The 14,140-nt window shown below is 40.6% G+C and overlaps 2 protein-coding genes across 2 annotated transcripts; one reads left to right on the top strand and one right to left on the bottom strand.

Annotated features, from left to right (window-relative positions):
- Positions 1-185: 185 nt before the first annotated feature.
- LOC140950066 (uncharacterized) lies at positions 186-10,647 on the bottom strand. The gene is made up of 4 exons (XM_073399230.1): positions 9,611-10,647; positions 8,700-9,165; positions 1,569-1,852; positions 186-754 (listed from the first exon to the last, which is right to left on the bottom strand). The coding sequence occupies exons 1-4, from the start codon at positions 10,453-10,455 to the stop codon at positions 604-606; spliced, it is 1,746 nt and encodes a 581-aa protein (XP_073255331.1). The 5' UTR covers positions 10,456-10,647; the 3' UTR covers positions 186-603.
- On the top strand, positions 3,492-7,059 carry LOC140950398 (collagen triple helix repeat-containing protein 1-like). Its single transcript, XM_073399616.1, has 4 exons — positions 3,492-3,574; positions 4,915-5,039; positions 5,214-5,546; positions 6,383-7,059. The coding sequence occupies exons 2-4, from the start codon at positions 4,929-4,931 to the stop codon at positions 6,734-6,736; spliced, it is 798 nt and encodes a 265-aa protein (XP_073255717.1). The 5' UTR covers positions 3,492-3,574; positions 4,915-4,928; the 3' UTR covers positions 6,737-7,059.
- Positions 10,648-14,140: the final 3,493 nt, after the last annotated feature.

The raw sequence follows: 14,140 nt of genomic DNA, 5'->3' as shown, positions 1-14,140 counted from the left end.
TCCTTGATTTTCCTTTAGTTTTATCTATATACTTTGTAGTGAATTGCTATTAAAATAGCAAAATCATTATTCAATCTTGAGTTTTTACTTTTTTGATTGTATTGTTAACATAAATACTATCACTTTTAATTTCAGAATATTTATCTTTATCATTATTATGTCCAAATGTATTCTTGATTATTTGATTTTGAAACACTAATTTGCAGAGTTTGTGTGTTTAAATTGCATGAAAAACCAGCAATTTTTTTCGCGACGAATTTTTTTAGAGCGTTTTCATATGACGTCACACGTCCGTGATATTCGTGTCCCTAAACAAAAAAAACGGCGGCCATGTTGGTGTCCCAAACTAGTCTTGTAGTAGTTGAACCTTTTTTGATATGCAGCAATCTCATAAAGGCATTGACCTACATCCCCTTAACGTCTCGTAGAACTCCTTGCATTCTACATCCTCTAATATTTATTCCTGCAGTGAAGTTGGAATCGAGAAAGAACCAGGCTGACATGAGCGGGCATCCTATGATTGCGCAGTAGGGAATTCCGTGATTGCTCGTAGTCTGAACCCACCATCAAGGTAAATTGAAGATGGGACAGGATACAATGCAATTACCAGTTGTGAGGACCGAAGTCTTTTAAAAAGACAGCAAAGTAGGGAGAATTGCTGGGGTCTAGACCATGAAAAATTGGGTGATACACTCTGGCAGCCCCATCCTTGCAATCAAGAGGCGGTTTGAATCCCTTTGCGTCTGCTTCATGCCTTGAAAGAAATAACGAAACGATGAGAGCTGTTGCCAAAAAACTAATGGGAACTTTTCTCTATTCCCGGGGGGACATGATTTAAGTCACAGCCGCTTCGCTAAAGTACCATGCCAATTTTGGTTCAGGATTTGTTCATTACTCGTATAAGGTAATCTGGGACCGTTTAACCAAGTCATTCAAAAAACTATCTGTAGCCTACGTTTCCAAGGGAATATTTCTTTAAGGCAGGGGTATGATCAGAGCTTTAGCCTCTTAAAACTATTCCAAGTTTGCTCCATAAGATTCGTCCAACATTTGTAGAACCAGTTATAGAGATCATCCAGACATTGAGATAAGGAAGGGGAGCCTAATCTGGAAGCCTTGCGGACCTACAATCGGCAACAAAATTGTTGACGCGTTAGGGAGCATAAGCAACTGAGACGTTTTTGAGCGACGTACGTCGACCGGAAGTATGGCCGTTTCCTTTATAATATTTCTTGACGCTACCAAATTTGTATTGATAAGTATCTTTTCCCTTTTAGAGAAGATTTGCCCAAAAAAGGCTCAACAGTATTTTGTAAGCTCGAGTAAGCTCGAGTTGCATGTTCTTAGACGAGAAAATCTTGCTTAAATTTTGGCTTAATCCTAGGTTAAACTTAACCGTCTTTCGAGGAACCGGGCCCAGGCGATTTCCCTTAGAAAAAGGGAGAGGTGAGAGTAAGTGCCGCCTCCCCCGTCATGTTTTAACGGAAAATTCCTGGGGACGAGGCCGATGATTCCTTTCTCCAGCCCCTCCCCTCGTGGTGCACTGTTAGCAGCTAACAAATGCTTACTTAGATTGATAAAATGGTCGTTCATCCGTTACCCAGCCAGTATCCACAGCTGTCATATATATTCCATCCATTTGGTACTCCAACCCACTTGTTCGTGTCATCATATTCAGGGCAGCTTTCGCCATGTTGGTGTGAGGGTGGCGATGTCCTTTCGATACACGAGAAAACTGACCTTCCATGGCAGACACATTCACGACGAACTTGCGCTCGAACGGACTTTGTTTCAAAAGTGGTTTGAGTTTTGCCGTTAGAATAAAAGGTCCCACTGCATTGATAGTCAGAACCTGCAAGCCATGAGAAAGTAACATCTTAATTGATACTTCGCCTTTGTATCAGCAGTCACACCCTGCCAGCAAAGCCTTTCAATTTTGGCGTACACAAGAAAGACACTGCATGATTCGCGTGAGGTCCTTATTGAGCATGCACTACATGTTGCTAGAATACAAGTTTCGAACCCAGGCCTTATCGCCGTGAACCTGGTACAGCGGGCTCAGCTATGATTATCGGTTTATCAATAGAAGGATACTCGCACTCGAAATAACCGTTTTGACGAGAGAGAACAAGATTGACTAATCCAGAAGTTTGGGCTGCGGGGATTCAGGAAGAGTCTCCTTTTTTCCTTCTCACTCAAGAAAACAAAAAGAGGATATGCTCGCAGGGTGCAGTAGTCATTGACAGTTGTTTAGATCGCATCAATCTTCAGGTACTAAAAAGGACTCCAGCACCCAAGTCTTATTCATGACAAAATTTCTCCATTCTCATACAGAAAAATGCATTTTTGGGAAACGATGCAAAGAATAGGACTCAAATCGGGTTCTTATAAATATATATCTGACTGAATATATGTAAACATGGCCTCAATGAGCCGCTACAGGTCCTCAGCTATGTATGTCCTGGATACCAAGAATCCAATCTCCCCGACCAAGAGACTGGGTGGCTGTCCGCACATCTCCCTGAGCTCTACAATTATCGTGATAATTATTGTCAGCAGAGGCCTGATTGTGCTGGTTAGGGCAAAGGGGAACTGAAAAGGTACTTGCCAGTCAAAGCCTCTGGTAAACACTGTTCCTTACTGAAAGGTTTGTGTCAAAATAGACCCCCTACCCATCCACTGTTAGGGTTGACCCTGGGCTATCTGCCTGTGCTGAACAAGACGGCAAGCCTTCTCAATTTCTGAAGACCAAACTGGCTTCCGGCGCAAGGCGAAAACCTACTTGCCACGTTTTAACGAATTCAGACAGATATACTTATAATTGTACACCTTAATATATAATTTAATGTATAATTTTCATTTTTCTCTACTGAATTTAGAGAAAATTGCATCTTAATGTCAAAGGTTTTTTTTCACAAACTAGAACTCGTATCGCTTCTCACTGTCGTTCTCTACATGCAAATTACCCTGCACTTAATGTCGAGTGCAATTTGGAATAAAGAAGGAAGAGTAACTGACAAAATTTGCGGTATTTAATCAATTTGCAAATGCTTATTGATTCCGAAGTGCATGAGAATCATATGGAATTATTTACGATGCGAGACAAGTTGCAGTAAGCTTTATGTTTTTACATTTATCCAACGTTATCTGTAATAAAGTGTTCTCGATTTAAGTGCTCTCTTGAAACCTCGTATCCACTACACTAAGAACTTATTTCTAAGAATAGGTCTTTTATATTTGACCGCATATTGAAAAATCATGATCATGGTCTTAGTCTATTTTATCCACTGACTTTCGCATCGGTTCAGTAAAACAAAATGCCCCATTACTAATAAAGCCAATACCTGCAAGATTCATCACCAGTCGCCTGTCAGTGGACCACTCCCTGTTCCCGCCATGCGCGTCACGTGGGCGACTGTTAACGAGTCAAAATAACCTGCGGTATTGGCGTTGTCATTTTGTGCCGCTGTCACTATCTAATTGGTCAATTGAACTATAATAGGGTGTGTCAGTAGCGCCATTCGACTATTTCGCCTCAAGCAAGCTACATTGCGAAGCCAAAGGAACCACAAGGGTAAGTTATCAAGACAAGACAAGGGTAATTGACTTAGCGTCAGGGTATCAAATACACTTTATTAATAAATTTGAAACTTAAGCACTTATTAAGTAACTTGCACAAGTCACCATTTGTTGCTTTGAGCCTAGCCTTCCATTTTTATCAAACGGGGCACTGCGGCATGAACAGACCGTACTGTAGTCTGCAGTAGTATAAATCAACGACGAGAGAAGAGGGCAGATGTGAGGTTTATTTAAAACAGCTGCCTTAACTGCGTGCAAACGTCGGCAAACGATTAGTAAACATTCCAAAACAACCTAACAGGGGCAAAACTTTTCTTGAAGCAAATATTGGCAGATATTGTCATGCTTCAGCGTTATGATTTACGAGCACAGTTCATGGGAGTAACCCAATTATCCCAGCGGAAGCGTATAGTCTTCGATTTCTCCAGCATTGCCCGAGTTCACTGAGTTAATTTAATTTCTTCTTAAGTGTTTTCTTTCTACCGATCTTCTTGTAAATATGCGCTCAAAGTTTAATATCAGAGTTCAAAAACTCCAGGGGCGCAGCTGGGGGAGGGGGAGGGAGGGAGGGAGGGGGGCATCTCTTTCTTATTTCCACAAAAACGCTAGAAATGTGTTATAGACTGATCAAGGTACTTTCGTCAGCGGTTCTTGTATGGGCTAAATTTAGTTTATAGAGACGACATATCCGTTCCTTCTTGCCACACGACTCATCTAAACACTATGCAGCTATTGTGCAGGCTTGTCCTTCTCCCACGCTCACTGAACATCCAAAAAATGTCAGCTTTAGTTAAACAAATATGGATTTTGACATAACAATCTCTTAAGTGGCCTGGGTATATCACGGTGTGACACCCTCCCCAACCCCTTCTTTTAAAAAAATCTATAGTAACCCCGTATAATCCACTACACCGATAAAATAGAGGCCTCTAAGCCGCCTGTAAAATTATCTACAAAAATCGATCGATTATTTGATTACCGCAAAAGCCAATATCAATCTGAGCAAGCTCTACATACGAAAAAAAAAATAATAACAGAAAAAACAGTCACGATTACATTTCTCGATTTGCCTAGGTAAGAATAATATGAAGCTTAGCCTCTAGGGTGCCACGAAAACTGTCCTGAAGAAGAAAAGCTTGACTGTATTTTTTAGCCAAAAAATCTACCTGATTTTATGGAGCGTGAACCAGCCCGAGTAACCAGTTAATCGCGCATGACCTGGCCTTTTGTTATAAACAGTTCCAAGAGGCAGCTGTCCTTTACGGGTGTTCAAGTCGAATACAATGCATTCCACTCAACTAATACGTCGTTTTTTTTTGTCTCATTTATCGTTAGGCAACTGAGCATCGATGGCGAGAACTCAAGTGACCTCAGTTTTGTGTTTGTACCCGTTATTATTAACAAGTATGACTACATTCTGTGCGAACCTTGACGGTAGCAGCAAAACAGGCCAGACTTGTGTAAGTGTTGGATAACAATGTACATATTGCAGATCTTTAAAGCAATTTCTGCGATGGCAGATTCCCGCAGTTGTTATGGGAAGCTTCCTTAAACAATAGCGTTATAAAGAGATAAATAAAACATTTGTGTAATGAGGGTTCGATCCGTTTCACTCTTTTTAATTGTATCACCAGTCTACTCGCCTATGTTATGGCGGCATTCCAGGCATGCATGGCAAGCCAGGTACGCCTGGGCCACCAGGCCGCGACGGCCGTGACGGACGAGACGGTGCCCAAGGAGACCAGGGAATTGCGGGGATTGTTGGCCCCCAGGGTCTTCCTGGTGTCATAGGTCCTGCTGGTGCAACTGGAAAGGATGGTGCTAAGGGAGAACTTGGCGCCCAGGGTCCTCCCGGTCAAAAGGGGGAGCGCGGAGAGCCTGGAAATCCCGGTATGATGCCTTTCAAGAACTGGAAAGAGTGTGCTTGGAAAAACGTGAACGATGACAGAGACAATGGATTAATCAAGGTCTGTGTTATGATCATCTATGGTGATGGTGTCTATGGCATGTTGGTGTCACTCGAGTATCAGCCCCCCCCCCCCCCCCCCACCCCTTTCAGAAAAAAACCCCTATTTTGCGGAAAAATTTGCATAAATGGCAAGTTGTCGTCAGTAATATTCAAAGTAATCACCTACATCCTGAAACTGTCCTTTACCGTTAATCGAAGTAGAAGTAATAAAAGCAGTAAGATAGACAAATAAACATAAACAGATAAATTAACTTAGTATTGGCGAATGTACACTGTGGTTTTTCGTCAACAATTCCGAATCGAATTGAATTTGAAATTGTTCGTTTTTGAGGACAGGAGAAAAACCGAAGTGTCTGAGAAAAACCTCTCAGGGCAAGGGTGGAAACCAAAAACAAACTTAAGCAAAATATGCCTTGGCGCCACTTCAGAGGGGTTCGAGTCTAGGCCGCATTGGTCTGAGGCGAATGCTCTCACCACTTTACCACCCTTGCTGACCCTCTGAATTATTTCCTTTTTACAGCAATACAGCAGATCTGTATGAGTATTTACAATGGTGAGACGAAAGCGAGCCATTGTAAATGTCCATACAAATTGGGCCCGAATATTGTATCGAAATGAAACGATAAGTGAAGATCTTAATCAAAAGTGAGTGAATTCTAATAGCTGACCGATAGTTTCAAATGTTTAATCTCCTTTTTATAATTTATCATCCCACTTGATTTGTATCAAGATCAACAGAGGAATGCAAATCAAATAATACCTTTTGGTTGATCACAACTTTGAGGTATAATTAATATCTTTGAACAATCTTTTTTTGTTTTTTTTATCACGCAGGAATGTTTGTTTACCAAAAACTTCTCTGAAACAGCTCTTCGAGTGGTCTGGGTTGGTACTTTAAGAATAGCTGGTTGTGTAAACTGTTGCAAGCGGTGGTACTTCACTTTCAATGGCGCCGAATGCTCAGGTCCACTCCCCATCGACGGTGTTGTCTACTTAAGCATCAAAAATGAAAATCCTCACCGGGTCCGTCAACTCGAGGGACACTGTAACAACATTCACCAGGGGAAGGTGCGAGTTGGATTTAGCGTCGGTAACTGTGTCGGATATTCCGGAAGCGTCGACGCATACACAGGTTGGAATTCCGTCTCCCGCATCATAATCGAAGAAGTTCCCAAGGCTCAGACTTAGACCTCGTGCAAGCGCGCGAAAAAAACCGTTGTTGTTTTTGAAATGAAAAAAATGCTCAAAACTTAATACAAGAAATTAAACTAAAGCTTAAAGTGGAGTCGACAGATCTGCTTATAAGAGCCCTGGCTGAGTTAATTCTAGAGTATCATAGGTAAAATTAAAAAGTCTTAGTGTGCTGGTTTATTAATGCTCCCTACAACTCGAAAAAGATGTGAAACAGTTGTTTCCACCAGAGCCGAGCAAACAGAGGTTGAAGTCGACAAAATATAATAGAGAGAATTGATCGAAGACCTTGAAACAAATAAAGTAAAGTCTAATTGAAACTCCGTCTTTATAAGATGCCGTTTAACAAGATTTTTTCTTCTTTCATGTAAAATGTATGATCAACTCGACCAATAGTCTAGAACGATGTCATATGCTTCAAGATTAACGACTATTTGTACCATTTTGTCTAGTACAAGCTTGCTTCGTTTGCTCCGAATGGACCATATCGAGACAAACAGGCCTTATTTCTAAGAAAGTATACGTAGTGCCAGCTTTCAAGTTATTTTAAGAAACAGGATGCGCGAAAAGTTAGGATTTCTCATATGCCTCGACCGCACACGAATCTTAATTTATTACCGCAGATGATACAAATTTGGCTTGTTATTTTAATTCTCTGTTTTTAAACTGTAGATAAATTCGCCGGCTGGATGTGAACAGCTCGTAAAGGCTGCCTGAAGTAAGAATAAAGGAGAGGGAGGGGGGCGGGGCCGGAGTAGAAAGATAGTGCAGTCACAATAGACCTTTTTACCGATACGGCGGCCATATTGAATTAATTTGATTTAAAGAGTATTATAGGATGCCCAGGGGGCATGAACACATTTCGTTTGTATTTTCGAGCGCTTTTCGGGACCTTTTTTTCTTAAAGTTTTCTTAGAATAAGAGTGTAATGGGAAAAAAGATCCTTGTACCATGTTTGGATTTAATAATGATCGCCCTTTTCTAGTTTAGTAATAGAAACATAATCTTTCACTGTATATTTCTCGGAAAAAAGGCGATCATTATTACATCCAAACACGGCACAAAGATCGTTTTTCCCATTGCAATCTTATTCTAAGAAAACTAAGAAAAAATGTCCCGAAAAGTGCTCAAAAATACAAACGAAATATGTTTATGCCCCCCTGGGCATCCTATTATACTCCTTAAATCAAATTAATTCAATATGGCCGCCGTATCGGTAAAAAGGTCTATTGGCCATTTTAAGGTTGCGCGCTTGAGCCTGGGTCAGTGATGTGTTGAACTGCACTGTGGGACTGTTTTGGTGGATGAATTTTAACTCCGTTTCCTGCGCAACTCCGTAATAGCCAATGAAAGAAGAGATAGGCATCCCCAACACAAACCCATTGAGCTGTCAGAACTGACAGAAATCGAAAATAAGCTTGAACCTCCCTTAGGCAGAGACCTCTCCTTAGAGCGGACATTATTTTCTGGTCTCAAAGGGTGTTCGTCCATATTGTATCGCAAAATATTATTATAGGTAGTAGCATGATTGTGATTTGTAGTGATATTTGGCAAAAATACCATGAGTGATATTTCAGAATTGTTATATGTAATTTCACAAGTCGTTAGGCGAGTGAAATTTCAGACAATTTTGAAATATCATGAGTGGTATTTATGCCAAATATCACGTACAAATCATGCTATTATTTGTTTATACTGCTACCCACAAACAGTTTGTAATTTCCACATGTAGGTATCTCAAATTAAGCCGAAATACCACTGCTCTAAGCCAATCAAATTGCAGAAATTTCTCATAAGACAAAGAAATTACAAGCAATAAAACATATGTCATAAAACCGTCTTTATAAGTCTAGCTCAGCTGATCAAAATGAGGAAATTGCATTGGAATAAAACTAGTGTAATTTTAGTAATAGACATGAACATGAACATCAAGATGTATAAAAAGCAATTTGAAAGATACCTGCAATAGTTCTTGCAAAGGAACCTCATCCAGATTATAAGTCCAGCTATTGCGCGGACGTAAATCCAACTGCTCACCATGTTCGTCCTTTTGGCCATCTGGGAACTCACCTGATGTTCTTCCCCACAGAAGAGCTGATTGGTTAGAAGTTGAATTTGTAAAATGCACTGGAGCAATGGAACCGTGGAACACCAGTTCCTTGTGAGTCTGACCTTCGCAGGCCATCAGGTTGGAGGAATCTTTTGACAAAGTTGGTAACTGCATTACTTCATTAGAGATCAATGATTGATAGTATTGGAAGGGTCGAAAGATTGTTTGTGCTGCATTGTTGATCAAGATGTCCAAATGGGGGATGGTCTTTTTAACACACTCGAGAAACTCTTCAATTGATCGCAAGTCTTGCAAGTCAAGGCGGTAGATTTTCAGTCTATGTTTCCAAATATCAAAATCACTCTCTTTGCTAAACCTAAAATCAAAGGAAAATAACTAGAAATTTATACCTAAATACTTTGAGAAATGCTACTAAAAATTTGTGGGCCAGAGCTTTTTGTGAGAGACCACTGCAAGGATAATGCAAAAGTTATGATCTGATGAGGTTTTAATTTAAGTTAGATATCGCAATAGAGGGTTGCTCTCTGGGCACTGTGACTGCTAATTGCATAACCTTGCTAGTTTTTAAAAGTTGATATAGTCAATCAATCACTTTCATTGATTAAAATTTTTAGACTACAAACTTCCAAAAAAATTATTATACACTGTATAATACATAATTATACACTGTATAATATATAATTATAGACTGTATAATATTTCAATCAATTTTTTGACTGGTTGGTTTCGTATCCCAAATTGCGTGACCCAGGGTGCGTGACCAAGGATGCGAGACCAGTAGTAAGAGAAAGAAACTTTACCTGTGAGTGGCGTCAACAGTGAATCGAGTGGTTATTACTACAAAACAGCCATCTCTCAGCAAGCGTAGAGACGTCTCAAATCCAATCTTGATTCGCCCACCGGTAACAATAGCATACCTTCCTTGTAAATCACACGACACTCTTTTCATTTTGCCATTGAGAATACAACATTCGTCACAGAGGTCATCTAAGGTTAACTCTGACTTGCACATATAGCAGTAGGTAAGGCTGCTACAACTGGGGCCGCTAGACACTTCTTTTTGCATCTTTTTTAGAGCTTTAAAAACCTCTTTTCGTGGGCGACGGCTGTCACTGTAAGGCGCTGAACCAACGGGTGGATCATTAGATGTTGCGCCGGAATCATTCCTTTTCCTCTTTAAATTGTTGCTCAATTGAAACTTTCCATGTAATAGCCCTGGATGTGCATCCATCAAACGTTGGATATCGAGGAGATTTTTGCCGAAGCTCAGCAGGTCAATGCTTGTTCTCAAAGCTTCAGCGCCTGACTTCAGCGGGTCATGTGATGAAAGTTTCATGATCGTTGAATTTCTGGTAGGTAAAGACACCTCGCCATTGTCCTTCAAAAGCTTTGTCAGCCGCTCCTTTATCTCGAGAAACTTTGAAAAAGTACAGTTTAACCAGGCGAACGAAACTTTGGGGTTCTGAATTAACTGACAAAAATTTGCTAATTTGATTATAATATCCTCTGCTTTGACAGTTCGAAAATCGATGATATAACCAGCATACAGTGTACCGCTATCTTTAAAATCTGCTTCGCAAATTGAGCTTATGTCTGATGAAACTGTAATCAATTTGTAACATTTCCCATCGTGTGACAGTTCCATTTCTGCTGTGAAAACTGCTTTTACCCTTGCAAGGAAAGTGTAAGAGAGTTTTAAAAGAACCGGATTTATAAATGCGATGTTTCTGCGTTTGTGTTTCAAATTGCATCAGCTTATAAAATGACGTCATTGCCGGTCACGCTCTCCCAGTGCAAACACCGGGTCACAACATACGGTCAATGTAGCAAAACCTGTACGATTTAAAAGGATAAAAAAGAATGAAAATTTCAATGAACAATTAAGCCTAGAAATAAAATAAACCGAAAGGATAAACTGATGTTTAAAGGACATTGTTTTCGAAAGATTGCGTGACGGTGTACTAAAATCATCCTCTCTGTCATGATTTTAGGGCGGTCAAGTGTTTTAAGGGGGAAACCCTCTTGTAGTTAAAAAAATTAAAATAATAAAGGCTGTAGTAAACATCAGAAGGAAAGGGGCTTTGTCAGTTAGTCACAGTTTTGTATTCGCATCAGTCGCGTGAGCAAACTAAGTTACTTTGAGTCAAAAAGTTTTTAATAGCGTCTACTGTTTTTGCTTTTATAAGTTTTCCGTAGATCAGATCTTCCACACTCCTTATGACGAACGTGCGGGGGAGGGGTAGTTTTTTTAGTGTTTGGTGTTTTTCTTATCCGCCTCAGTGAAGGACACTCTTCGAGGTGAATAGTGATTTTTCGGCTTTGTATCCTTCGTCAAACTGTTGTGAGGAAATTTTTAACGACTTTCTTTGTACTCTGCCGTCAGTGGAAAGATAGCCTGTTCCAGGCGTTCAGATAGTAGAGCACGGCGGTAAATGGGGAGCGACTTAAGTTGTACACCGGGAAAACGGGCCGGGGGGGGGGGTGGTGAGAGCGAGAGAACGCGTTCTCTCCCCCCTTTCCCCCTCTAGTCCTCCCTCGATTTTTTTTTTCTGCGTGAATTTTTTTCCCGCGCTCTGCTATCTGAACGCCTGGAACAGGCTAGTGGAAAGAATATGGAGGGGAGGGGGGGGGGACACTTCTGACAATTCTTGGTTCTCCTGACCCTGTTTTCAGACCAAAAAATGTCGCAATTGGCATATTTCTCTTTCTTTCTTACTCATTTGAGTGAGAAAGACTCAAATGACTCCCGTAGTTCCCGTAGTTGCCCGAAGCGGCACTTGCCTATATGGCTTAAAAAAGGGAGTACCCCCCCCCCCTCCCTGGGGGGAAAGAACACAGGAGTTTTTTTGGAAAAATCTTTGTTTCGCCCTATGTTAGGGAATCCAAGACAGTCTTGTCTAGATTCGACGCCCGGGATTCTGGATTCCGTAATATTTGTCAGTGGAACGTAGGGCGCTTTCCATTCAACAAAAATTCCGGTTTGAAATTTCGGAAACTTCACGTGCTCAATGGAACGGTACATTGCGGTTGCACAGACCCGACCCGAGCCACCGCGCGTTTTGTTATTGTGGCTTCGCAGCACACTCATAATTACGCTCCAAAAGAGAAGGAATCCTATTTCGTGTAGAAAGCCTATGAATGCAAGTGATGGTAAAAAATTCTTATGAATTGAAGCGATACTTTTCTCAGAATATTCGAACGATTCGAAGCAATTCCTGGAACTGTGTACGGTAAATAAATTCGGTGTTTTAGCCAATTTGTATTCAGCCAGGCTTTGCTGTATTCATTTCAGCTTAATTGATAAATTGCTTTAGTTAATATCGTCGACAGGTTTCAGACAAATAATACGCTGATACACGGACTTTTATACAATTGTAGCGTGATTACACACACTTTTTTTCACAGTACGTGTCGTGTTGCGTCAGTTATTTGACACTGTTAATGGCAAATATCAAAAGTCGAAAAAAATTGCAACTGATTCAAACTATTTGAGATGTCATGCTTTACTCACAGCAGTTCACTTTCCACTGGAAAATACTTGTTTTTGTAAGCAGGATAGAAAAGAGCGGTACTGGGGACAACAATTTTTCAAATGGAAAGGGACATTTCGGTCCGACCGACCGAAATGACCAGACCGGTCACAGTGGACCACCTTCAAAGCTGGTCCCGAATATTCCGGTCGGACCAAACCAAAATGGTCCGTTCCATTTGATGAACCAACCGAAATTTCCGGAATTTTGGGTTGAATGGAAAGCGCCCATGGATACCGTATCACAATCGCTTGTGGGATTCCTCATTCCTTGAGCTGTATTCCGGATTCCAAAGCCCAGCAATGGATTTTAGTAAAGCATTTGACTGTGTCAATTATGAACTCCTGTCATCTAAGCTTAGGCAGTTGCCATTGAATCCCCTTATTGTGAACTGGTATTTAAGCTTTCTCGAGAAACGCCAGCAGCGAGTAGTTTATAACGGTTTTGAGGGACAGTGGCGTGAGGTAAATAGGGGTACGACACAAGGTAGTGTCAGTGGGCCATATCTTTTTAACGTGTTTATTAATGACTTAGAAATCAATCTAGAAGGTCGCCCAGCCTTGTTTAAATATGCTGATGATTCTACAATTAATTATCGTCCCTTTTTGGGGAAACGGCCAGTGTCGCACTGACTTGGTGGATCAGTTTCTTAGTTGGTCCAGCCGCAATCGCATGACATGCAATCCAACAAAATGCAAGGAGATTATTTTCCGTAAGAAAGGTTTCAGTCAGGACATCGCGTCAGTTAGTAATATACCGCAGTGCGCAGAGTTATCCATATTAGGTGTTACTTTCCAGCAAAATTGTAAATACAGTAGTCACGTGCGCGCGAAGGTAATTAAGGCGAACAAGTCATTATTCGTATTAGGATCTTTACGTAAGGAAGGAATGTCCCAGGAGGAAGTAGATCACCTTTTTAACGCAATAGTTTTACAAATTTTTTCTTACGCTCTGCCGGTTTATCGTGCCTCAGATTCCGACCTTTCTGTAATACAAGAATTTTCTAGACCGGTGTATGAAAAGAAAGTTTATGTCCAAGAATGTAAATATCAGGGACTTGCTAGAGAAGGCGGACAAGACACTCTACAAAAAAAGATCGAATGACCCCGAATGTCCGTTCTTCCAGTTTTTACCTGGGGAAAAGAACACGAGGTACAATCTTAGAAATACGTCAGTCTCTGTCCCTAGAATCTACACTGACAGGTTTAAGAACGTTTTTAGTAACAGAATAATTTTTAGATATGATATGTAAATAGTTTTTTGAGTTTATATTGTAACTTAGGATATGTAATTTTATCTTAAGAAATAAAGATTGTTATTATTATTATTATTATTATTATTATTATTAGAATAGTGGATTTCACGGTAAAAATACAATGGCTTCCGAATTCCACTAGCAAGCATTTCCCGGTTTCCTGAATCCAGATTGCCTTAGCGAGTCTCCTAACGGCTGCCTTTAATCCCTAAGACCAAAATTAAAATTCTCATTTGTTGCAAATAAGGCAAATCCATTGTCTTTGATTCAGTCTCATAACCAGGAAATCCGGATTCTGGGATTCAGGAAATTTTTGCTTGTGAAATGCGTGTGGAGTCCAGAATCCTGTGGCTGATCCCACTGGAATCCTGGAAGTCCGAAATCCAGGTTCCACTGACTAATTAAGTAGCTGGAATCCGGGATCAGAATCCAAAATCCAGGACTGTCTTCGATTTCCTTGCTTGGGGCGAACTATGTTTGTAAAGAGCATTGATATTAAAAGGGGAAATTTAATGTTCCACTCTTACTTAGGGCCAAATTGTTAC

The sequence above is a fragment of the Porites lutea genome, chromosome 10, assembly GCF_958299795.1.
Source record: "Porites lutea chromosome 10, jaPorLute2.1, whole genome shotgun sequence".
Lineage (NCBI taxonomy): Eukaryota > Metazoa > Cnidaria > Anthozoa > Scleractinia > Poritidae > Porites > Porites lutea.
Note: the sequence above shows the minus strand (reverse complement) of the source record. Positions and strands in the feature narration are given on the sequence as shown.

Bases quoted from the DNA above. Each gene is read 5' to 3' on its own strand.
- LOC140950398 (XM_073399616.1), top strand. From the start codon at position 4,929: ATGGCGAGAACTCAAGTGACCTCAGTTTTGTGTTTGTACCCGTTATTA. The intron at 5,040-5,213 runs GTAAGTGTTGGA...TTGTATCACCAG, and splicing joins GCAAAACAGGCCAGACTTGT to TCTACTCGCCTATGTTATGG. The intron at 5,547-6,382 runs GTCTGTGTTATG...TTTATCACGCAG, and splicing joins GAGACAATGGATTAATCAAG to GAATGTTTGTTTACCAAAAA.
- LOC140950066 (XM_073399230.1), bottom strand. From the start codon at position 10,455: ATGGAACTGTCACACGATGGGAAATGTTACAAATTGATTACAGTTTCA. The intron at 1,853-8,699 runs GTATCTTTCAAA...CATGGCTTGCAG, and splicing joins CTTTGCAAGAACTATTGCAG to GTTCTGACTATCAATGCAGT. The intron at 755-1,568 runs GTAAGCATTTGT...ATTTCTTTCAAG, and splicing joins CGACCATTTTATCAATCTAA to GCATGAAGCAGACGCAAAGG.